The sequence below is a fragment of the Chelon labrosus genome, assembly GCF_963514085.1.
Source record: "Chelon labrosus genome assembly, chromosome: 18".
In the NCBI taxonomy this organism is placed as follows: domain Eukaryota; kingdom Metazoa; phylum Chordata; class Actinopteri; order Mugiliformes; family Mugilidae; genus Chelon; species Chelon labrosus.
In genome coordinates this window covers 1,642,533-1,669,069 of record NC_140351.1, presented here as the reverse complement: position 1 = coordinate 1,669,069, position 26,537 = coordinate 1,642,533, and the positions used below count along the sequence as shown (strand labels likewise).

Genomic DNA, 26,537 nt, shown 5'->3' with positions numbered 1-26,537 from the left:
CTTTATATACCAGCTGCAGCTGCAGGACGGTGCTCTGTGACTCACTGAGGTATCTGTGGAGAGGGATGCAGCGTTCAGGGTCGTCTATGGGCGACAGCAGCTCACAGATCCTCTCTGGCGTCTGTCCCTCGTGAAAACGTTTCCTGTCTCCGCACTGAGTCAAGATGTCCACGCAATCAGACCTGAGGACGGATGACGGAAAACAGGAGGATGAAGAACGAGGACACAAACCGTTCTCTTCCTGAGCTAAACTCCACCTCCTGGTGTGACAACGTATGAGAACGAATCAACCACATGTCGTCATGAATAACTGTAAAAACTCTTTGTTCCTTTTGTTTTAGTGAAAGAAGAAGACGAGCCACCGACCAACCGTCACACTGAGCTCACTGGAATAGTCCAAATATTTATTTTTAGTAAACGTATTCTATGACGTTGACGCGCCGCTGCAGCTCTAAACAGCATGCAGCAGCACTCAGGTGTTCATTCAGTCACAACAGGCTCCTTCAGTGGAGGATGTTTGTTCACAGATTAGTCAGCGGCAGCTTCTCCTGCAAAGGCTCATGGTCCATTTGAGTGGATAAAAGCCTCGTGTGGTTGTTCTCAGGGCAGCCACCGAATCTATTATCTGTCGTGGCAGGGAAAAGGTCTGGAGAACACTGATCAGCCATAAGATTATGACTATACACAGGTCGAGTGAACAAAACCGATTACCCGGTTATCATGACAGCTGTCACACCTTTTAGGAGCCAGAAATAAATGTATGTAGAAGGATCTGAACAGGTTTGACAAGAGAAAGCTAAATAACTGGGTGAAAACTGCAGCTGTTGTGGGGTGATCCTGGTCTGCAGGGGTCTGAACCAAATAAAAGACCAAAGCTCACTGATGCATGTGAGGGGTAAGGACTGGTCTGTGGCGTCTTTCCCACCAGACGAGTTACTGAAGCTGAAACTTTTGAAAAGCTCAACGTGTGCCCCAGACCAGTTAGAGGTCCTGACCCCTGTCCACTGCCAGCAGCACCTACGATGAGCATCAGAACAGGACAGATGGAAGGAGGTGGCCCAGTCCAGTCTGACGAACTGCATTTACTTTAATTATAACATGGATGGCTGGGAGGAGTGTGTGTTGCTGAGGGAGGATAGGGGAAGATATGACCCCCCCTACGGTTACCATGGTGGTGTGCAGTGATGTTCAGGTGGTGCTACATATCAAAAGTAACGTCCACATAAATATCAGGATCCAGGTTTACCAGACAAACATCACAATGTAATGAGCTCATCAAGGCTGTTGACATCACAGTGAATCTGAGGGTTTGTCTTTAATTAAAAAAGAGGAGGTAGTAGATTTGGAAAGAGAACTCTAGTAGCTGAACATTTCTTTGTGTAAAAGGCTTCATGCAACACCTGATGTGTTTAATTCTCAATAAAACAAATAAAAATTGAGTCACAGCTGAATTTGGATAAAGTGAGGAAGAGGAGGAAACGTTAAATCATCATGTACAGTATGTACTGATGACACTGAGGTGGAGGTGGTGGACCTACTTGCATATGACACTCCCTCTGGATTTGCTGTGACAGGGTTTGATCTGCAGGGAACAGGCCACGGCCTTCCACATGTCCGGCAGACACTTCCTTATGTCCAGCACCGGGATGTTCATGAAGGGCATCTTGATGGTCCCGTTGGACCAGAGCTTGATGTCGTTCATGGCGCCCTGGTCCGACTGGACGTTGCAGCTGCGGAACAGCTCCGTCGGCCTGAGGACGGACAAACAGGACGAGGAGTGAGATAAAAAGTGGATGAGAGCTCAGACTGTGCAGCCGTCGGGTCGGTATCTGAACGCCTGAGGTATTCTGGCAGCTGCAGCCTTGAAGGCAGAACAGAGGGAGCTAAAGTCCTGCTGTTTTCTTCTCCTTCACTGTATCAAGAGGCGTCTTTGAAGTCTAATTGGTGGGTCTGGTCTCCAGTGAGTCAGCTAATTGGTGGTTTAAAATGGAGACTGTTCCAGGGCGTGGTGGTTTCTTTTATTTTTTTATTTTCACTGCATTTGTGCCTGATGAGCAGAGGCTTTGTTTATCTTGAACTAAATGAGTGTGTGGGTTTAAATGTGTAACCCAGGAGCCTTCACATTAGCCCCCCCCCCCCAAAAAAAAAACTAAATGTGGCACTCAGCTGATTCTTATTAAGAGGAGCTCACTGCAGCTCTTTCCTATGTTCAGTGACATGGAGGCAGTCTGAGGGCTGCAGCAGGAAGGACAGATCATCTGAGGTGTCAGACTCAGAACAACAAACACCATTTACTTCATATTTCATCATAAACAGCCTGAAAACTTTTATCTGCTTTTACTGTTGGTAAACTGATGCACCAAGCTGAGTTTGAACTATGTTACACCAAAACATTTGCAGAGTTTCAGATCTTCAGACATCAATCTGTATAACCAGTGATAATACAGATGCTTTAAAGTTTTCACAAGTTTATTTTTGGTCCCGTCAACAACGATCTGTGCAGACCCTTCTATTATAATGAGCCCATCAGTAGGACACATGTAGAGCCTTTTATTCCTTCTGCTATTAAGCTTTTAAACACAGACCGTAGTCACTTTAGATGAACTCTTTAAGCTTTTATCTATTTATTTATTTATTATTTTATTTTATGTGCCCAGGCACTTATTGTTTCCTTGGCTTGCTTGTTTGTCTACTGATTGATCGACTCTAAATGCATTCTGTTGGGATAAATAAAGTTCCCTGAATCTGAATGAGCAACGATTGGTCAGATGAAGGAGAGGAGAGAGACATTAGTGAAGCACTGAGCTAATAAAATCATAGAGGACTCCTACGGCTGTTTTATATTTAATGTTTGAAAGCTTTAATCTGTCTCACACCCACTCAGACATAAAGTCAGACACACACACACATATATATATATTTATTAGCCTCATGCCCCTTTGCCCTGAAGCACCACGTCCAGGCCGGTGTTTGTCTTCCATGCTTCTCTCGGGCAACACGGTGCAGCGTTTGAACCCCTCGGGGGAGGACGGAGCCCCCCGACGCTGCCCTGGAGCCCATCAAAGCAAACGCCAAAAGCCTTAAATGCAGTTTGTTTGCTCAAACTCGCGAGTCCCACAATGCCACAGCATGCCACCATGATCTACTATCACCATTTGTCACTTTGCTTTTCTTAGTGGAAAAAAATAACAGAGATCTGCTTTAGTGTTATCTTTGTCTCTTACTGCTGTTCACTTACAGAGGAGACGGTCTGAGCCTCAGTTCAATATAATATAATATAATATTATATAATATAATATAATATAAGACAAGACTTCATTTAGCCCTGTGGGGAAATCAAGGTGTAACAGCAGCAGAGGATGAAAAAAATAAGTTAAAACATTCATTCAGTCGTGTTTACATCCTCTGTGGACGGTTTGGAAGGTTTCAGACATTTATAGCATCGTTTTTGAACATATTGTGTGTTGTTTTTGTTTCTTTAAAAGTGTCATCCAGCTCACATGTGTCTTAAATTGTCCCTGAGGATAAATGAAGTTTTCTGAATCTGAATCTGAATCAACTACTACCCGAAACTTTTACCTGGACCACTGAAAGTACAACGGGTCACCAACATCCTCACAAAGGCCCCCGTGTGTTGAACAAGTCATGATGCACACACAAAATAACAGAGTTCTTGGTTCTGAAACAGCAGCAGAGATCCATTAGAGACAGTAGGTACTAAAATATTCTACTGTACCCTGAATGAGTTTATTTACATCCAGAGGTGAACGGAGCAACTCAATTTAAAGTTTTCTGTTTTAATAAACTATATATAAATATATTTATGAATGACAGACGTTACACTCCTGAACCTGACATCTTAGTTTTCATTCAAAGCTCGACTTTGATTTTTCAAAAGGCTCTGCCACCTGCTGTGAACATTTCTCACCGGGCGATCAGACGGCCGCTGCGTATGTGTGAAATATATTTGAGTTTGTTTTGATGTGTGTGTGCTAGCGTGACCTCCCGGCGCAGCCTTTGAAGCAGTTCCATTTGGCCTTTCGCCCCGTCTGTGGACATTATATAAAACATGCTGTGGCACTGCAAACTCCAGGGTCACACAGAGTTTAATGTGAATCTGGCTTTTGTGTTTGCTCTGTGTCTCTGTGTGAAGCGTTCTCCAACGGGATTACAGTTTTTGAGATGTGACTGTGGCGCTGTCAATAAACCAAAGACAACCAAATGGTGTTTTATTTGTTTCCACCTGTGACTATTAATAAGCTCTAGTGTAATAGAAACAGACGGAAGTTTAAGTTTAAAGTTTATGCCCCCAGCTTTGTGAGGTTGAAACTAGTTTAACCGTTAAATGAAAACGTTGAAGGCTGCTGAAATGTCCATCTGCAATTTGCAATTTCTGCAATTTCCCCATTGCGGGACTAATAAAAGTTTTTCTTATTCTTATTCTTATCAATGCCTGATCCTTGAAGCAAATAGAATACCAACCAAAGCAATAAAAGCATCTGAATCAGAAGTTAGTTTTGAGATAGTTCAACTTTTCATGATTTCATGACATTTGAAACTCCACTGGTCATGTATTTACATTTAACTCAAATCAACAGCACACATGGAGCAGTGGGCAGCCATGCAGGGCGGGGCTGTTTGGGGGTTTAAATGCTTGCTCTAGGGACCCCAGCCATGGACATAGGGGGATCTGAACCATTGTACAACCAGCAAGCTCCTGTTCCATCTCCTTGGTCAAAAAATCAAGTTGTTAGGTAGATATAGAAAGCAGCAAATTACTAGCAACTATGGAGGAATAAGTGTGAGCGTGGTAAGAAGCAGGAGTCTGACCTGTTGTTGAAGTTGGTGCAGTAGGTGAGGTCCTTGCAGCCGAGCTGGCAGGGCTCTCGGACGTCAGCGAGGCAGTTGATGAGTTCTGTCTCAACTAGGTTGTACTCGCAGAGCTGGTCGAAGTCCTGCCACGTCTGGCTGCCCCAGTTGGTGCTGATCTCCTGACACATGTCCCTGTCACAGCAAAGTACAGAGTCTGTGTCACAACAGCAGAAATAATCACATCCCTCCTGAAGCTCTGCTCTGCTTCAGCACATCTGTCATCGGTGTACTGCCCAGGGCTGTACCTGCAGAGAGAGGTGTTGGCTTTGGAGCAACAGTGCAGCTTGGCACAGTCCATCTTGGCGGGATGGGGGACGTCATCCTCAGGGGGGGGAGGAGGGTTGGCGCTGCCCAGAAAGCACTGCCACATGGGCTCCTGAGGGAGGGGCTGGGAGTCACACTCCGTAATCAGACCCTCCATGATCTCGTGCTCTGTTCTCATGGTGCTGAGGATTTTGCGACAGGCCACCTGGCAGTGGGTAGCCTCAGCCCGATCACAGCAGTGCATACCTGGAAGAGTCAGAGAAACTCATCATGAGTCATATCATGATAAACATGGGCTGTATTAAAATTGCACGTGGAGTGGAGTTTGATCTTTTGCCCCGTCTTTTACCCCCTATGTAATGACAGATGTAGTTATTGAACTGGAATGTAGCTGGAATGTAACAAGCCCTTTAAAGTCTTATCAAGTCATCATGAATGAATCTATCATTAAACCACTATGATTGGGATTTTTGTAACTACTGAACGTGTTAGGGTTAAACATTGGCCCTGTTCACACCTTTCATTAACATCCAATCACAGGTGTTCATCTTTTGTTACCTGTGTTCACACCTGGTATTAACATGTGTCTCCATCCAGCTCTTCACATCTGATCTCAGTTTCTCTGGATGTAAATAAACTCCAGTTGAATATTTTAACGGATCTCCTCCTACTGTTATCTCAGAACCAAGAACTTAAACTTATTATCTATTGATCTCCGTCCTGACATTAGTTATTTCAGAGACCTGCACTAAACACAGTTTCTAACTCCAACCCTGGAAGCTCAGTTTCTCTGGATGTAAATGAACTCCAGTTGAATATTTTAACAGCGACTGTCTCTAATGGAACTCTACTGTTGTTTCAGAACCATGAACAGAGCCATTTTTTGGTCAGATCTCTCAAATGCGTCTTCACACCTGGACTTTAAGCTGGTCACTTGTGATCAGACACCCCCCCCCCCCCCCCCAGGACAGATGTTAATGTCAGGTCTGATCAGGGCTATAGCTGGTGAAGGAATACTTCATAGCTTCTGTTTCCAGCGTGAGGTGCAGATGGACTTACTGTCTCTAGGGTTGGGTTTGGGGTAAGACTTGGTGAAGTTACTGACGCAGCTGAGCAGCTGAGTGCTGTGACTTTGGCAGTAGTCCTTGACAGCACTGATCTGGGACACAGTGGGGGTGGAGTCAGTCCTGAAGATGGCCTGGCAGTACTCCCTGCAGGTGGTGTGACGCCCTGCATAGCTGCAGCACGTGGAGCCCACTGGAGGAACAAACACAGGTTAAACACAAGAATGACAAAGCTCATCAAGCACCAACAAACACTGTTCACAAGAACTCCCATTGAGACGACTATGAAATGATTGCACCAAGTGGCCTTGTGTTGCTGTCCTTATCAGCTGGTGTGAAGATTAACACTCCTACGAACGCATTACTCTACGTTTCTCAAAAACACTGTCAACAGAAACTCTGTGTGAATATGAGTGAGGCAGTGCAAGAATGAGACTGAGAAAGAAAGAACACAAACAGTCCCATCTACTGGTTCAAGGGGCCAGCGATCTCATGGGGTCTGTTTACGTATCAGCTGGAAGGAAAGATGAGCTCAGTGTAGTCGGATCCTTCACTGATCGTCTTCTGAGTGACTTACTTTCATTTTTGGTGATGCAGCTGTAGAGGGCGTTCTAGAACGAGAAGAGAGAAGCTGTGGTGATACCGGCTACTCACTTTTTTTAATCATAAAACACAAAATATAAACAGACAAAAGTGTCCTGTAGATATTTTAGATTGTCCTTTTGATTCCTTTAACCTTTCTGTAATACCTCAGATTGGTTTTATTACCCCAGGGGATTCTCATGAGATCTATCTCAGGCCTTGTTCAGACCTCACACTAACATCTGTCTCTGGGGAATCTGATCACAAGTGATCAGAAGTACAGGTGTGAACACAACCACTATCATAAATGATCACCAGAAAAGGAAAAAGCACCTAAAGCTCTTGCACTTACCTCTGTGGCTTTTTTGCATAGTTTTGTTATGTCATTTTTAGATGATGCCTGCAAGGGAAAATAAATTAAATCAAACTCAATACAACGGGAAAAAACGCCGACAGTAAAGGTCCCAGAAAGCTGGACTCATCCCAGCCTAACTCACCTGTCTGCACACCCTGCGGCACTCGGTTGAGATGGCCAGCTCGCAGCAGCCAAGTCCCACCCAGCCGTCTGACTTCCTGGATACTCCTGGAGTCACATCAAACACCACTGAATCAACAACATGTTATTCTTCTTTGTTGTCAGGGGAGTTAGCTTGTGGAGACTAATTTATTTATTGGGCTAATGTTGGACTAAATGCTGGATATATTAGGTGTCCAACACCAAGTTTGTGTACATGGTGGAAGATGTTTAATAATGTATTAACAAGAACTGTGTTTTTATGAGATCCTTTTTATTTTCTTCATCTGTGATTGCTCATAACTGTTTGGCTAACTAGGGTATGCTGAGTTTCAAAGAGCAATATGAAAGCGTGGTGGAAATGCATTCGTCGGGGAATTAAGGAATCAATAATTGAAGCTGCGCTGTAGCGGAGAAGCGGTTACACCAACAGAGTAAATCCTTACAAGCTGCTGGAATGCAGTGAACATCAGAGAACCGATGATATCTCACAGTCTGAGAGGATCTGAGGGAGGCTTTTCTTTTTATTTTTTTTACTTTGCAGACTCCTGAAGCTGTCTGGAGGCCAGTGTTTAGCGGGTAGAAAAAGGTATGAATAACAATGCCTCACAATCTGGAGGCCATTAGCTCTTCTGACAGGTAGATTTGTTCCAAGACCAGGCAGCAGGTCTCGGTCCTTTGATCCACTGCCGGCTTTCTGTTCTGCTGTGATCTGGTCAGGGCCAGCTCTCCTCCCAGCTATAACAGCTTCACTAGCACTTACTCTCATGCTACACACATTAGATGAAGCCTAAAAAGTCATGTTTCTCGTCATTTTTAAGAGCCAGTGTGTATTGTTGGATTTTGGATCAGAACTCGGTGAAGAATGCTTTTGAATTCCTGGAGGTTTTCATGTGATCGTCCAAGTTTGAGCCATTTTGTTACGACAGCAGACTCACCAACGTTTTAATACCAGAAGGATCAATTGAATGGGTAACTCAGGCGTAGGCTACGTACGTAGGTTGCGGCGTTTAGGTCCCACAGTACCCTTGTGTCCAGTATCTGCTGTGACCTCCTTGTAACTAAATGTTTCTGGTAACTGCTGATCAGTGGTCTACAGCAGCTTGGAGGAATTTTAGCCCATTCCTCAGAACAGAACCACTTCAGTTCTGAGATGTTGGTGGGTTTCCTCACATCAACTGCTGCTTCAGGTCCTTCCACAACATTTCTATTGGATTAAGGTCAGGACTTTGACTTGGCCGTTCCTAAACATTCATCTTGTTCTTCTTTAACCGTTCTTTTGTAGAACCACTTGTGTTCTTGGGCTCTTTGTCTTAATCTGGAACTATTCTGAAAACTGACTCATTGTTTTAGTTCATTGAGTCATTTAATTATTTAGGCAGGATGTGATGTTTACATAGCTGTAAATAAATACCTACCTGAGATTTAGGATGTTAGTCGGATAAAACAAGAAATCTGAAGAAGTTACTTTGGACACTAGGACGTGACGAAGCTAAAGATGTTAAAATCCACCACATACTGGCTGCAAGTACTACTGCCTTACCTGGAAGTGTAGAGTTGATGCACATCCAAAGTTCATTCTGGAAAACAAAAGCAATGAAAATGTTTATTAAACATTATTAAAATATTATAATCTGGAAACTGTAAAAGAATACTGGTGCAAAATCATCATCAAACAATATTCAACGGATTCTGAGATTGCTGCTTAAGCAAGCCAAACCTTTTCTGACTTTTATTACTATGAAGAAGTGAGGAAATAAACACACTGCGTCTATTTAAGTATTTCCTCAATAATCCCTGGTGTCTTTATTTCCCTTTATCACCAGAGATTACGGTGCGTATGGAAGCTCCCAGGGTTGGAGTTAGAATCTGAGTTTAGTGCAGGTCTCTGAAATAACGTAATAACTTAACGTGTCATGATGCACAAACAAAAAGCAGCACTGTTCATGGTTCTGAAACAGCAGAGATCCATTAGAGACGGTAGCTGTTAAAATATTCTTCTGCACCCTAAATGATGATCTGAGTTTATTTACATCCAGAGAAAAGAGCTGGATGGAGACACATGGAGACACCAATACACTAAAAGATGGACACGGTTGCAACTAAATCCAGTAAATCTGTGTCTGTGAGTTAAATAATAGACCAAACAACAGACTGAAGGAGCTGAGTGAAGTTTCTCCAAGTTTACAGATAGCAACGATTACATGCCGCAGATAACAAACAAGAAAACATGAATCGGATGACATTCCCTTTGCGTTTGGGGTTAGATGTGACGAGATTAAACATCACAAACAAGCTTGTCTGTTTCCTCTGCCTATAGTAACAGGGCAGAGACGCATATTGTAAAGCAGAGAAAGACATGGAAAAAGACGTGTGGCAGAGAGAGAGAAAAATAATCCTTCCATGCTCCTGTGTTATTACAGGACGGTGAGTAGTGTAAATTTAACACGTCACTGTTAACACTACTCCTGTGTCTTTTGGCCGAGGAACAAAGGTTCCCGTCAGCAGGCGTCAGCATCATTTATGAGGCAGGCCGGGGAGTAACAGCGACTTTACTTAAAGCATAAACATGATTTGTGATACGGCCGGGGCCAACGAGGATAGAACATGACAAGAAGAATTATGAAGCAGTTCAGAACATCCAAAGCACAAATCCCAGTCGCCCCAACGACTCTGTCAAAGTTAACTTGAGCTGATTTAGTATCTTCACATGTGATGCATATCATTGCATGCTACATAAAAGTGGCATCCTTATTATTACCATGAATGTGTGGAATATGATTTAGGTGTCTCTATAAAATGATAAGACCTTTAGAGAAACAAGGTATACAGGAGATTTATAAAAAGAGTTCAGTTCCACGATGGAAATATTTACTGAACAAGAAGCTGCAGGAGGAACAAGTTTGAATCAATGCAGTCATATCGGCCAATGGGCATGTATTATAATATATTGATGTAAGAGGTTTTTATGTACGCTGGTTAAAACCTGCTGCAACCTAATGCCACGTCTCGTCATTCCTGGCGTTCCAAGTGTCAGGTGTGATTGTAAAGAAGTATTAGTTTGGATAACAACACAAGTGAGAGACTGAGAATATCACACACCAAGATTTTTCTGTGAAAAGATGAGCCGAGCTGTTTCACACAACCCCCAAGTTAAGTTCAATGACTGTTAAAATGTGGCTTCAGCCTAGTCAGCTAACTTCTGTCATGAGTACAGCATTGAAATTCAATATCAGGTTTGGTATTGCACTAAATCAAGAAGCAAATAGTGACTGTTACTGGATAGCTAATAGTGTTGGGTGGAGATCAATAAATAATAATTCAAGTTTAAGCTCTGTTCTTGGTTCTGAAACAGCAGTAGAGATCCATTAGACCTGTGAAAACGTTCTACTGCACCCCAAACGATGTTGGAGTTTATTTACATGTAGAGAAAGTGAGATCAGATCTGAAGAGCTTTATGGGGACGCATGTGGAGATTGATAATTCATTCATTTTAAGAATTGTGATATACTGATATATTTGGGTGCTGAAAAGCTTAAATGACAGCGGACATGTAACGTTTCCTAAGTCAAACTCTTGGTTTAATGCATGGATGCCTGGACAATGACTAGACCAGCACCACACCAGCCCCTCTGCCTTTTAATCAGCCCTGGTGAGAGGGAGGGCTGTGGTTTAACCAGGTGCTGCAGTACTCTGGTAACCACAGCCACCAACTCACTTCCTGGGTGTGTGTCTAATGAGAGAGTTCATACTTGTTCTGTCTTAACACTCGCCAAGACACGGCCTCCATCAACACAAGGAGACACCGGGACATAACACTTGATCAAAGTTGCACCGAAACATAAATACTGGTTACAGGTCTGTTATAAAAGTCATTGTTGTCTTTTAGGCTGTGACACAACGTTAATTGATGACTAAGGCTTAGATGTCTGTTTATTAAAATAACTCAGGAGTTTGTAAAACTGATGCACTTAATAATGAACCATGACACCTGAATATATATAGTTATTAACACCTAATTCAAATGTTAAATACATCTTAGTTTACACCTTTATTGATGCAACACAAAGCGACATGATGTGTGTGTGAGTGCTTACATTTGAACATATAGTAAAGTAAATGGGCTCACCATAGCCTCTGGACAGTAACTGGGTAACCTCTGGAGGAGATGCTTCAGACGTGACTCACTCTTTATAGTGGCAAGCTGTGGGACAAAACAAAAAACCAGAATGAATATAACACATTACATGTATATGTGAGTGTGTGACCAGCAGATATATCTGATCACTAGTGATGCCTTTTAGAGATCTGATCTGGAGGTGGTCTGGGACACATGTGACCTCCTTCCTTTGGTAGTGTGAACACACAGTGAGTCCTGGGTCACATTAAAGACCACCTACTCAACAGGGCTGATCTGAGGAAGAGGAGTTTAACTCATTCATTCAACCACTAGTAGAAATGATCACATGAATAAGTCATGTCTGTTCATTAGTAATGAGAGCCTTTTAAAAGATTCTGGTAAACGTCTCATCATGTGGTTAATTATTGATGTGATGTGTCTTTATTTCCCTTCATCACCAGAGATTATGGTGCATATGGAAGCTTCCAGGGTCGGAGTTAGAATCTGAGTTTAGTGCAGGTCTCAGGACGATTGATTTATTATCAATAAATAATAATAACTTAATGTTCATGGTTCTGAAACAGCAGTAGAGATCCATTAGAGACGGTAGCTGCTCAAATATTCTACTGGAGTTTATTTACATCCAGAGAAACTGAGATCAGATGTGAAGAGCTGGATGGAGACACATGTTAATACCAGGTGTGAACACAGGTAACAAAAGATGGACACTTGCCCAAGAAATGCATATTACGAACAAGATGATTTTCAAAACATGAGCATGCCCACATTAACTTGTGCTTTGAAGAGAAAATAAACTAAAATGAGACTTAGAAAATATTGAAGTAATTCGATTTACAATCATGAGTTGTTTATTCCTCATATGAATATCATCAGTTTAAATTTTCCAAAAGACTCCTTTGTCCTCAAGATGATGACATAATTTAAAATGAGAATTAAAAGTGGGAGAATTACAGTTGTTGAGTCACTGGAGCTGATCATGTTCACTAGACTCTGTATATTAGGATCCCTTTGATAAACGGGACTGTAGGAATGTACTGATGCACCTTTAGCCTCGTGTTGTTTTTCCACACAGAGAGGAATGTGTTCAGGCCATGGGAAAGTGACGGTTAACGTACTTGAGATTACTTGTTCACTCACACATCAAGAAGACATCCAAGTCTGTGGATACACTGAGTCAACGTTGTGTGAACATACAAGACAAGATCCTGGGAGAATGCAGCCACTGCCAATAGTCTCTGGCTGAAGTGTGAAGTCATGAAACCAAGTGAGTGAGATTTACAGCTTCACACGCTCAGACCGCTGGGAGGACTCATTGTTTCTGTGGATCTTCATCATCCACAGCTATTAGACTCTTACGGTAATTCAAAACACTTTCTGTGGAAATTAATGGACAAAGAATACCAAAGATGCTTGATGGTTTGCAGCCGCATAGTCGTCGCGTTCATCTCTTCTGAGGAACGTGGAAACAAACTCGTGCTTGTTCGGTTTTGTGAGAAAATGAAACCATAAGATAAACGATAAACAGCCATTGATGTTTGAGAGATGGAGCGATGCATGCAAAGAAAATTATTCAGGAATGGCAGAGGTTTGCTCTCTGCTGGCTGCCCTCCAGTCTAAATGTGGTCTAGGCCACAGAATGTCCAAGTGTGAGGGACAGAAAGTCGAAGGGTGGGACGTAGGGAGGACAAACTGAATGAGGTAAAAGGCACAGGTAGATTTTAAATGAACGGAAACGTTGGTGCTGTGCTGATTTATTAAACCTTCTAACGAGACTCAGACTATACATCGTCGTCATCGTGATTCCAACACTCCACTGGTCAGGAGCTGAAGCAAAATTAGACCAAACAAGGATTTGGAGAAGCCAAGCATCACTTTTAGCATCTTTGTTCTGCTCCACTAATTGATTCTTTGAACGTCTCCATATATATAATCACCAGAATCTGTGAAGAACCGCTCATTTACTGGGTGTAACCAGGCGCAAGGCAGCTTCTATTAGAGCTAAACTGGTTCCTGGTGATTACAAAGTGTGCCTGACACCCACCTCCCAAAAAAAAAAAAAAACACCCACACACTCGAGATCTCCACCACACCTTCCATCTCAAAGGGCATTTGAAGCCATTATCCTTCTAAAAGGTTATTATCTTTCATCACTTTATTTCACTTTCTCTTTCTTTTAGGACGTTCCTCCCGTTCCTCCACCCTTTTTACTTTTTGTCTTTGCAGAACGGAGATGTCAACCAAAATAAGGGACATCAAACTTCCACGATCCGCCCTTTCAAAAGCAGCAGCAAGGTTTAAACTCTCAGCCTTGTTTGTTGCTTCCAGAGAAAAGCCTCTTTCACATTTCCTTTATGTCTCTTTCCCCCATAATGAAGGACATGAGGGCTTCAGAGAGATAGCTGGAGAGGGGGGGAGAGGGGGGAGCGAGTGTCACCTGCTCCCAATTGAAACGGGGTGAGATAGAACTTTTATTCTGCACTTCAAAGGCTCATGAGACAAAAAAAAAAACTTTGTACAACTCCCCATCAAAACCCTCTATTCATAGGCCGAGTATAATGGGCTGAGGAGTGGGCTTGTTTGTGAATGAGTGCGTGTGTTCATACCTGGTCACAAGCTTCTTTGCAAGGCGACAACTCTGCAGCATGTTGGCAACAGGCGGGATCTGGAGACAAAGACACAACAAGTCAAGTTAGCGATGATATTTACCATTTTAGTTTTAATATAGAGCGTTACCATTATTATTATTACTATTATTATTATTAATTTAAACAGTTTAATTTGTCTGAGCAGTAGGAAAGGAGGGTCCCAAATGGAAAGCATCCATCTTCATGGAAAGTTGAATTTCTTTTTTAAACGGTTTAATAATTTACACAGAAAACTATATATTCAACTATAAGTATACGGTAAATAACTGTAAACATTCAGTAGATTAAACAAAGCAGATTATATGTTAACAGAGATTAAAGTGCCACTGTGTCCAATGGTCCAATGGTTGATTCCATAAAAAACTTTGAGTCACTTATTATAATTATTAATTATCCCACCACTAGGGCTGGGCTATATGGATTTCTCAAGTTCCAAGTCAAAGCCACAATGACTGCTTGATACGTGCATGAAAAATGGCTGTAAATCTTTTGACAAAATCAAATAAAAATGCTCTTTAAATTAAATTTTAAAAAAAGTAATAAAATAAATAAATGATATTTATTTCCTGCACAATAAAATACTCACAGGTGTGCAATTAATAAAATGTAAAATGAAAAGACATAGAAATATATAAAGAGGTGTTATTCCACACTTTATGGCAAAATATAAGTCGTGCTCAAACTGTTTAGAGGAGAAATAGGCCACAGAGTGAGTTTAAGCGCAACAGAAACTATGCAAAATATGAAATATGTACTTTTATCGTACATCTTGTATGAAAATATATCGATAAATCTAGAAAACGTATTATATCAACCAGCTCTAGTCACATCTGGAATTAAAGTGGTTGTCTTATGAACATGAAGAGCTGCAGAATTACGTTTAAATAATAAACAGGAATAATAGTCAGTCAGTCAGACAGTCAGACAGTCAGTCAGTCAGTCAGTCACAGTCAGTCAGTCAGACAGTCAGTCAGTCAGTCAGTCAGTCACACAGTCAGTCAGACAGACAGTCACACAGTCAGTCAGACAGACAGTCAGTCAGACAGTCAGTCAGACAGTCAGTCAGACAGTCAGTCAGGGAGATGTTGGCTTTCAGCAGAGCTCCAAACCACAGCCCTGCCCCGAGGTTCCAGTAAGCGACTTGGCTCGGTTTGCTGTCAACAAACTGCTCCCACCCCTCATGTGTGGACTTCACAACACCTCACCACAATGTTGCTGAACTGGACTCGTCAGTGTGGAGTGGAAAGATACCCTCCAGCAACGGAATCAGCTTTGAACTCACAACACTGTCACACACACACACACAACAGACAAAACGGACAAAAAACAACACACTGAAGCCGACACACAACCTACAACCAGGGATCCTACAGAGATGTGTTAAGATCACTTAATTCAGACTCCACAGTTTTTCACTGCTGCAGTGTCTCAGGAACAAGAGCCCTGTTGAGACCTCACATTAACATCCAATCACTAGTGTCCATCTTTTATCACCTGTGTTCACACCTGGTATTAACATGTGTCTCCATCCAGCTCTTCACATCTGATCTCAGTTTCTCTGGATGTAAATAAACTCCAGTAGAATATTTAACAGCTACCTACTGTTATCTCAGAACCAAGAACCTAAACTTATTATTTATTGATCTCCGTCCTGACGTTAGTTATTTCAGAGACCTGCACAAAACTCAGATTCTAACTCCAACCCTGGAAGCTTCCATACGCACCATAATCTCTGGTGATAAAGGGAAATGAATCTGATCTGAGGGGTGTTGGTCGTGTGTTCAGTCAATAACAAACACTAGTCACCCAGTGCCACTGAAGTCCACGCTCATGCATCACTCTGCCTCCGCTGTGTTTTTACTGGTGAATGTTTTAAATCAAGAGCTGTTCCAGTAATCTTCTTCCTTCCATCATTCGGGTACATGCTGATCTTAGCGTCATCTTTCTAAAGAATGCTGCTCTAAGACTGGCCGGGTGCTTTCCATCAAAGTGTAATGTGGTCCTTTTATCATCATGAACAGGTTATGAAGGTTTGCACCTTGTGGTGAACCCGCTCTTGAAATCTTCTTTAAGCTCGACTTGAATAATGACATGTCTTCCTCCTCTTCCTCCTGGAAAGTGTTGTTCAAGAGGTTTATCTTCACCGTGGGGAGGATCCTGAGGTCGTCTGTCACTGCCGTCCTCTGGATGTCCAAGCTTTTTAATGTCGCTCAGAGCGTACGAAGCAGTTCTGGCCACTCTTGATGCTCTTGCTATCTCTCTGATGGATCTGTTTCTGTAGATTAATAATTGGCTGTTTAACTTGCACTAAGAGCTCCACCTTTATGCAGTTAGAGTAATTACACACACTGTGGTGTCATGGTGGTCATGTGATGTATGCCTCGTCTTATTTTAGACTGCAATTCTTTCCACTAGCTCCTAATAGCTGTAGCCTACTTTATCTTAGTCATTACGGTTGCTGCTTATTCAGCTTTGGCAAACAATCATAGCTGGTTGACGTAAAAAGGGCCGATTGAGGCATTTATAAGATGATCAGATAGGTACCGCAGATCTTTTGAGGTTATTTATTTTAAAAATGACTGGTCCTGATCTTTAGGTCTGCCACAAACTAAAACCATGTTCCTGTGGCATCAAAACATCTTCTTCTTATGTTTTAATGGTGGTTTGGCTAGCATCAGTGCAGCCAAACAAACAAAGAAGAAGAAGAAGAAGAACCAACATCATGTGACTAAACGTGTCTGCTGTGTGGAAGAACTTTACTCTAGAAAATTAAGTCTGACAGCAGCCAGTAAATTCTACAAAGTGGATGTGTGGTGAGGTGGTAGTAGTTGATCATCTAAACAGAATCCATGGAGTCCACTCAGTCAAAGGCTGCACCCAAACAACAACAACAAACACTGAACGTTTAAAAGAAGAGAAAAGTTTCCTGGAGACAGCGTCAAGGAGAAACATCTTCCAGAGAGGGTTAGGGAGTTTATGGCAGCGTTGGATGACCAGAACATTTCTGGAGTAGAGAACACAAGGTACCAGCTACCCTCTCCACACTACATTAACTTTGACTGAAAGATTTATTGGACTGAATCCAGTCCACTCTAGGAGAAGACAAGGAAGACAGACTTTAGGACATTTAACATCAGATCTGGACTTGGACATCCCTAAATATTACCAATGAGCTCATAACCTTAAAGCTGCACTGCATGATAATCATTTCTTTTTTTAATCTACACTAAATGTTAAACTAATTTAAAGTTATATATTCACTGTAATTATTTCAAACTAGTGTAAAAGGTTGAGAAAACAATGCGTGAGACTGTTAATGTCCTTATTTGGAGCTTTCTCCTGGAGTCCCCGGAGCCCCCACCAGCCGGCCGGCCGGCAGCCCCTTTGTTACACTGCTGGCAGGCATTATGAGACTTGAAAGAAAAGTGAGTGCACTTGACAGGCCCGATAGAGGCCGATGAAAACCATAACACTTGCTTATCAGCGTGTTCATGGCTGAATTCAAGTGTGTGTGTGTGTGTGCCGTGTCTCTGAGCGAGGCCTCCAGTGGTTTATCTTCAGCTGCCTGACACCAGAGTTTCTGGATTCCATCACTGGAGCTGTTACACTCATCTTTGATGCTCTGAAGAATAGCAGCTTCAAGACACAGAAATAATTAATGTATAACTGAAACCTGCTTCGTACCCAAACTGGAGTTTTTGTTTTTTTTAGGTAAATTGTCCTTTAGGTAGGTGGTCATACTCAAAATAAAGACATAGTCATATTTCTTCTCCTACATTAATAGACAATAGTATAAATGTTTTATTCTTAATTCATAATAATTTCTATAATCTGTTTAATAATTATATTTTCACACATTACTAATGATTAGTTTATAATTTATAAATTAAATATATCAAAGGACTGATCAGTGGTTCATGAGATCAATTAGAAAGTGTAAACGATTAATGAACTACTTAAATGTTCATTTCTACATCTTATTATTTACACGTGTACTAAGAGTACGTGTCTGTTAAATGGTTTATAAAGATGTGTTCTTGCTGTAATTCATGATTAATTAAGGCACTTAAAGTTTAAATCTCCTTTATTAAAGCTTTAAAAGTCACAGATAGTCGTCACTTTAGATGAGCTCACACTAACAGTTCATTAACAGCCTCTAAATGTTTTATAACGACCTGAATTAATCATGAATTATATCTATTAACACACTCAGTAACTATTAGTACATGTGTGATTAATAAGACTAATAAATGTACATTTAACAGGTCTGTAAATACTTTAATATTTAATTTATAAATGATGAACCGATCATTGGTAAAGTATGAAAATGCATGTATTAAACCTGTTCTAGAGATTTATAACTGCATTTATCAGCTGTTTACTAATGTCTATTAATGTAGGACTGATGCTTTAGAAGTATTTACGAATGCTTCATAGTTCTTATTGTGAACATTTTGACCTGAATGAACTGAAATCTCTCTCTCTCTCTCTTTTCAGAAAACAATAGCAGGTGACATAATAATGGAGGGGGAGGGCCGATGGAGGCCATTCAGTCATGTACAGTACGAGGCCCCTGGTCGGCTGCTAATGAGCACTGGCCCCATTCTGGCACACAACAGGAACAAGAACTCCCCTCTCTGGGCTACATTGTTAAACTCAGAGTGTCTGGAATGAAGGACGGAGCAGCAAATCCCCTTCATTCAGACAAACACCTTACAGTTTACTGCTCCTCGTACGCTGGCCATGAAGAACCGCTCCTCTAGACTAGCTCCTAAATATTGTTGAGTCACAACTTTCAGTCCATTTAATGGGATTCAGACATCTGCGTTCTCACGTACAGCTCATCTGGGAAACGTCTAAAAAGTTCAAAGAAGTCGTCAAAGTCGGAGAGTATCCCCAAAGCAGAGCTAAAGCAAATGCAACTGAAACATGTTTGAGCTCTGCTGCACGCCTGTATTACCGTCTCCAAATGCATTCATCTTATTAAACTGCCAGTCTAGAAATGATCTCGGCGCCGTTGTAGGCAGACGCCTGTTGCTGCAACTTGTCTGTGTGTGACTGATGACACTCTGGACTATTGTTTTTGCACATTTGCACATGGTTGTTTGGTTGTTGGTTGTAAATCTATCTATCTTATCTATCTATCTATTCTCATGTAACCTACACAGCCAGTGCTGAATCTCTTGACTACTTGGTGAACTGCACAAATAGTCTTGCAACCATCTCCTTAATTTAGCAAAAGCTATGTTATAAAATCCTTTACAAAGACATGATTAGATGCTGTGTTGCTCCAGTAAAGTAGTCACTCAGTAGCATGGTTCGAATTACGGGGGGTATTGGGGGGGTCTGACTCCCCTAGATGAGACTTAGACCCCCCTAAAGTAGATGAAAATAATAGTTTGGGGGGGTACTGAAATTTTTTTAATAAAATATAATGTTAGCCTTTCCAAAATTGTATGTATTTAAATGCAGTATTACCATCACATCAATTCAGGAAATAAGCTAATGAAATACGATTTTCAAACCCTCACCCCCATTGGGATGTACCATTTCTCAGTACGTTCAGTTGTTTGCTATGGTTCTTCACTAGCTGTCAAACGTACGTAGCCTACTGGGTGTGGGCGCAGGCGCTGGTGTGTGCGAAATTAAGAGTAAGTGGCTGAATCTTTGAATTTTTCTGTAGCCCATCTGTTAATAATTCTGGATTTTACATTTAAGTCGGGTGTTTGACATTTCGGTAATCTGTGCTATTGGTCTGTATGCATTTCCATGTTTGCATTGCACTGCCATACCGAAAAATATTTTTTGACTGTGGCGCACAATTTTACGCACGGGGCGCACCGTGAAACAGTGTTTATCCGTGCCCGAATTCAACCCTTCCTATAACGTGTAGGGTGCATTGTGCTTGCTAGTATGATTAGTTGTTTTTACCTTGTCGGCCAGCCAGCCACAGTCATATGACCTGTATTTCGAAGGAAAATTGACTGTGAACCACAAGTGTGAAATCGTGTGTGTTAGCCTATATAAAATGGAGAGTGACGTCACCAGTCAAAATAGCGGTACCCCCCGAAGCTCATGGTATAATTCGAACACTGCTCAGTAGTCACCCTGTTCAGACCTCACATTAACATTCAATCACTAGTGTCCATCTTTTATTACCTGTGTTCACACCTGGTAACATGTGTCTCCATCCAGCTCTTCACATCTGATCTCAGTTTCTCTGGATCTAAATAAACTCCAGTAGAATATTTTAACATCTACTGTCTGTAATGGATCTCTGCTGCTGTTTCAGAACCAAGAATGTTAAGTTTTTATCTATTTATTGATCTCCGTCCTGACGTTATTTAGAGACCTGCACTAAACTCATATTCTAACTCCAGCCCTGGAAGCTTCCATACGCACTGTAATCTCTGGTAATAAAGGGAATAAAGACACCAGAGATTATTGAGATAATATGTAACTGAACTCCACACGGCTCCTGATACATCAACATGATCACATCAGTAATTAACCACATGATGAGACGTGACTTATTCATGTGATCATTTCTACTAGTGGTTGAATGAATGAGTTAAACTCCTCTTCCTCAGATCAGCCCTGTTGAGTAGGTGGTCTTTAATGTGACCCAGGACTCACTGTGTGTTCACACTACCAAAGGAAGGAGGTCACATGTGTCCCAGACCACCTCCGCATGTGGACCGAGACCAGATCTCTCAAATGCTACCTGAATGTGTCCTGGGTGTGTTCACACCTGTGCTTTAAGGTGGATACTTGTGATCAGATCGTCATGGAAGGATGTTAATGTGAGGTCTGAACTCACAAACTTAATCACAAAGATAACGCATACATCAATTTGAGTCCTGACATCTCTCCGGGAAGAACATGTGGCCCAGCTGTGAGGGGGTGTTACTAAAAAACACTAGGGGGTATCTAACTGTGAGCTGTGATGATAAGAGTGTGTTGGAAGAAAAACAAAGCTATGTGGGGGGTTTGAAATAACACAGAGAGAGGCCGTCACTCACATGGCAATAAGAAAACATGTTGGATGGCTCGACCTGTAAATTGTGTCTCTGTGTCCTGCCTGCAAATCAGATCAGTCGATGACCTGAAGGTCAAATCAGAGCTTCATGCAACAAACAACACCGTAGAGGCATGCATGTGTTCACCAGAGGATGTATTAGGAATCCTAAACAACCATCATCATCATCATCATCATCTCAGACTGAGAAGAAAGCATTATATGGAAACTAAGAAGAAGAAAACAGGAATCATCTGATTGGCAAAACCAATAAGTATTCTACATTAACTTTTAAAGCCCTCAGCGGAGCCCATGGAGACATGTAATGTGGTGTAAAATGGATTGAATTGGTGAATGTAGCTGTAGCACCATGACTGCGGTGTGGGGTGAGAGAAATGTCTGGTCTATGATGAAAAACACTGCTGTGGTTTCTGTGGAGTGAGGAAATAACATAAAATAAATCTCAAGCTGAGAACGGAAAGGATTCTCTTATCCAACCTCAAGAGTTTACATATCGGTGTCTATCAGTAAAATCCTACTAATAAAAAAAACAACCACGTCTGCATCTCAAAGAATATAACCTAAATGCAGATTAGGGATGTCCTGATCAGTATCGGGGCGGATCCAGGCATTTTTAAAATGATCGAATCGTTATCAGGATCCAGCCAACTTCTTTTGTAGTTATTTATTTTAGGTCTCCCGGAAACTAAAACCACGTCCCTGTAGCGTCAAAACTTCCTCTTCGTCTTTCCGTTTTAACAAAGATGCCAAAAAAACGAAAAAGAAGAAGAGGAATCACGTGACTAAACATGTCTGCTGTGTGGAAGAGCTTTACTCTGGAAAATAAAATCGGTCGGACAGAAATTTGTAAATTGTGCAATGTGGATGTGTGGTGAGGTGGTAGTAGTTGATCATCTAAACAGAATCCATGGAGTCCACTCAGTGGTCTGTCAAAGGCTGCACTCAAACAACAACAACAAACACTGAACGTTTAAAAGAAGAGAAAAGTTTCCTGGAGACAGCGTCAAGGAGAAACATCTTCCAGAGAGGGTTAGGGAGTTTATGGCAGCGTTGGATGACCAGAACATTTCTGGAGTAGAGAACACAAGGTACCAGCTACCCTCTCCACACTACATTAACTTTGACTGAAAGATTTATTGGACTGAATCCAGTCCACTCTAGGAGAAGACAAGGAAGACAAGGAAAGACTTTAGGAAGCTACAGGAGACCAACTCTAGGAGAAGACAAGGAAGACAAGGACAGACTTTAGGACGCTACAGGAGACCAACTCTAGGAGAAGACAAGGAAGACAAGGACAGACTTTAGGAAGACACAGGAGACCACCTCTAGGACAAGACAAGGAAGACAAGGAAAGACTTTAGGAAGCTACAGGAGACCAACTCTAGGACATTTAGGATCAGATCGATATACGATCGGAGGGCAAACACTCGGGACAACCCTACTTAACAATGTCCAACCAGGTTACTCATGTACTACTCATGTGCAAGCTGAATTTGTAATTTGTGAAAGTGTGCTCCATTCATTTAGACATAGAAACACACAATTCAAGAACTGAGTAAAAAACTGAGAAAACCAAAGTGGTTGTCACTCCACACTGTTATATTTTCAGTAGTGCCAGCCATCAGAGCCAGTTCCCCACTTTCAACAAGCGTAGAAAAAAAAAAGCCCTTTTTCAACTTAAGACAAACAAACTGAAACGAGCCGCCACGCTTGTGACCGTGAGCCAGCTGCAGGGACGATAAGGAGAGGAATTTCAGAGCACCCCCTTCTATTTAAATGTAACATTACTCTGGGTTTCCTGCCAGCCGGTTTCCTGTGTGTGTGTTTGTATGGAAGGAGAGGGTGGACATAATGGAGCCTGGCGCTCATTCAGGACATCTGCAGGTTTCAGAGGGCACCAAGTTAAACCTTTTAAAGATGGAAATTTAATTTGGAAACTAACAACTGGCAAAACCCCCTGTTTTTGTTGTTGAAGAGAAAATTTTAATTGTTAATTTGTTTAATGTGCTGGGTGGAAAAGAAGTGTCATTAGGAGATAAATTGATGCAATTAATCTAAAAATAATTAAGTTTTATTCCTAATCACACAGTCAGCTCCATAAAAACCAGGCTTTGCAGATATCCATCTGTAAATCTGGTTCCAATAGCTGGTCCTCAGTCAAACTAATGAATTAGAGCAGATGTTCAGCTAAAAGCAATGCTGTGGGTTTTGCCAATTTACTACAAATTGCAGACACCACTGGCGGCCATTTTCCGGAGCATGGTACAGTGTTTAATGCTAATACATGTGCTTCTTGTGTTTTCCTTCCTTCAAGGCATCTGTTCGGCCTACAATCATTTATCTACAGGAAATTGTTTCTAGCAGAACTTATGGGCCCCGTTCAGACCTCGAATCAACATCTGATCACAAGTGTCCAGCTTTTAGTTCCTGTGTTCACACCTGGTATTAACTGTCTCCATCCAGCTCTTCACATCTGATCTCAGTTTCTCTTTATGTAAATAAACTCCAGTAGAATATCTGAACATCTACTGTCTCTAATGGATCTCTAGTGCTGTTTCAGAACCATGAACAGAGCTGTTTATTGTGTGTGCATCAGGACTTGTTCAGCACACTTTATTACGTACTGATCTCCACCCTGACGTTATTTTAGAGACCGGCACCAAACTCAGGTTGCACCTAATTTATAATGGACCTCTAGTGCTGTTTCAGAACCATGAACAGCACTGGTGTTGTTTTGTGCCATCATGCTGAGCACTAAATAAACATGGTTCTTCCCCAAATTCAGAGATAAATTCGGATGACCAGATACCTCTAGAGTCCTAGAGGGCTACAAAATTATTGACTGCTGTAAACAACATATTCTTCATATTCCCTTCTTTTTCTTTTTTTTTTTTGCTTTGCTAAATAAAAACAACAACAAATGATTTAGAGTCTGAAAACAAACTTGAAATACCAAACAGTACACCGACCTACCAAACTATGTCCAATACACATGTGACAAAGGAGTTTTGTCTTAAGACAGACTTGAATGTGATCTTGCTGCAGTTTATTTCAATTTTATATTTACTAAAGTCATGATGTGACTATGTATATTTTCCAATGAAGAGCCCAATTTGAAAATTGTTAGTTTGACAAAAAACTACTGAATCATAACAAACAAGACTTCAGCGTTCATAGCGTGAGCAGGAACACAAACAAACACATGTAGACGGAGAAGAGAAGCCTCTTGAATGCCACTACTCTAATTCCTGCATTCCTTAAAAGCCACTGCATACTCTCTTGGGGTGAGGGTGGGGGTGGGGGGTTAATGGGTCAAGGTCAGAGGTCACTTCCTGTGCACTGATTAATTGACATTTGCCATAAAGAGCCGGCTATTGAGTAATAATCCACGGAACATGTTTGGTCAAGAACAACAAGAAATGCTTCACGCATGAAGAGAAGCAAATCAACTATTTACATTTTATTTACCACGCAGCGTTTAATACTCTTCAGAGAACATAACTTAAATCAGATCTGACAGTGATCCCTGTCCCATGAGTAAGACATCAGCGTAAACTGAGTGAACTTCTGGTATCTGGTGACATTTGAGACAATGAGAAACATTTGTGGTTCAACAAAATTTCTCTCTTTAGAGACACTTCAAACAAACCACGCTGACAGTGACACTGATGAATGGAGCTTTTACTTCTTCCTGACACAGAACTAATATGATCTGTGAGAGACATGAACAGACTCACAAACTCTCCTGTAATGGACTGGGCGACTTTTTCAGAACCCCGAGGCCCCGAGGGGAAGTTGTGTTACTGTATTTGTGTGTAGTGTTGCTCTCAAACATAATATTAAACACAGGGTTAAACTGGTGCACCAACGCCGATCTTTTAATATTTAGTATCGATTGATCTGAGTCCTGATCTGATGTTAAACGTCCTAGAGTTGGTCTCCTGTAGCTTCCTAAAGTCTGTCCTTGTCTTCCTTGTCTTCTCCTAGAGTTGGTCTCCTGTGTCTTCCTAAAGTCTGTCCTTGTCTTCCTTGTCTTCTCCTAGAGTTGGTCTCCTGTGTCTTCCTAAAGTCTTTCCTTGTCTTCCTTGTCTTCTCCTAGAGTGGACTGGATTCAGTCCAATAAATCTTTCAGTCAAAGTTAATGTAGTGTGGAGAGGGTAGCTGGTACCTTGTGTTCTCTACTCCAGAAATGTTCTGGTCATCCAACGCTGCCATAAACTCCCTAACCCTCTCTGGAAGATTTTTCAGTTTAGATGATCTACTAGATGAACTACTTCCACCTCACCAAACATCCACATTACACTAGTTACTGACTCTTGTTGGACAAAACAGCAGAAATGTTTAGACACATGATCTTGGTTCTTCTTCTTCTTCTTCGTTTTGTTGGCAGCATTGACACTAGCCAAACCATCATTAAAACACAAGAAGAAGAAGATGTTTTGACACTACAGGAACATTGTTTTAGTTTATGGCAGACCTAAAACAACTAACTACTAAAGATCAGGTTTGACTGAAGCCCAATACCAATCTGATGATTTTAAAAATACCAGGATCAGCCCTGATACGGATCAAGACATCCCTAGTAAGACACATAAAAAGTTTCTGACGTTACGTAGCGAAACAGAAACAGGAGAAACTTTGCATCTCATGTTGGGAAAGCTGCAGCTCTTTCCGGTGTATGTGAGTGAATGATTATGTAAGGAGTAACCTCGCCACATGCTGACCAGGTGTGTTCCTGGGTAACAGAGAGATCTTCCACCTGAATCCAATCAGAGGAGGACCAGACGTCCAACACACCTTCAGATGGTGGAGAGCAAGTCCAGCCCACTCATTTCATATTCAATTAGCAGAATCAAAGGAGGACGCAGACCTGACACTGTATCCTGTGAGTGAGTGTAATGGGAAATGACTAAATGAGGCACATATGGCCACATGGAGCTAGGAAAGGATGGGGGGGTTGAGGGAGGAGGCCATGAGAGGGAAGAAGGGAAAGCGGGGAGGTAATGAACCAATGGGAGAGGTGCATAAACTAAAGAGCAGGAAATCTGACGTCCATTTCCATTTCCTTATGAATAACATAAATGATTCAGGTAGTCTAATGGGGTTGGCACACACTGCAAAATGACTGGATCAAATGATCAATGATTCTGAACCAATAAAACTGAGATTTATTTCCAATCCAGAGTTCGGTCTGCGAATGTCAAAAACATTCTTTAAAGCCAGACAGAAAATCCTATTAAGACTGTTTGCTCCGTTGTAATGTTAGAGGATCACATCCCTGGACTAGAACATGGGTACCGTCCCTCCTCCTCCCCCTTTCCTCCCTTTAACTGTGTGAATGTAAAACAGGGCGTCACTGGAAAAGAGCAGCCACTTTGCCTGAATAAACAAAGGTTAAGAAAAGAGTGAGACAGAT

The 26,537-nt window shown here is 41.7% G+C and overlaps 1 protein-coding gene across 1 annotated transcript in view; it reads right to left on the bottom strand.

Moving 5' to 3' along the window:
* The window catches only part of reck (reversion-inducing-cysteine-rich protein with kazal motifs), a 52,128-nt gene that overhangs the window by 20,371 nt on the left and 5,220 nt on the right, over positions 1-26,537 (bottom strand). Inside the window, exons 2-12 of the mRNA XM_084566547.1 lie at positions 14,041-14,099; positions 11,426-11,500; positions 8,840-8,876; positions 7,280-7,365; positions 7,135-7,182; positions 6,778-6,811; positions 6,196-6,393; positions 5,118-5,382; positions 4,831-5,004; positions 1,539-1,751; positions 46-182 (exon numbers count right to left, since the gene is read on the bottom strand). Coding sequence (XP_084422673.1) covers positions 46-182; positions 1,539-1,751; positions 4,831-5,004; positions 5,118-5,382; positions 6,196-6,393; positions 6,778-6,811; positions 7,135-7,182; positions 7,280-7,365; positions 8,840-8,876; positions 11,426-11,500; positions 14,041-14,099 — 1,326 coding nt within the window. The remainder of the gene's footprint in view (positions 1-45; positions 183-1,538; positions 1,752-4,830; positions 5,005-5,117; positions 5,383-6,195; positions 6,394-6,777; positions 6,812-7,134; positions 7,183-7,279; positions 7,366-8,839; positions 8,877-11,425; positions 11,501-14,040; positions 14,100-26,537) is intronic.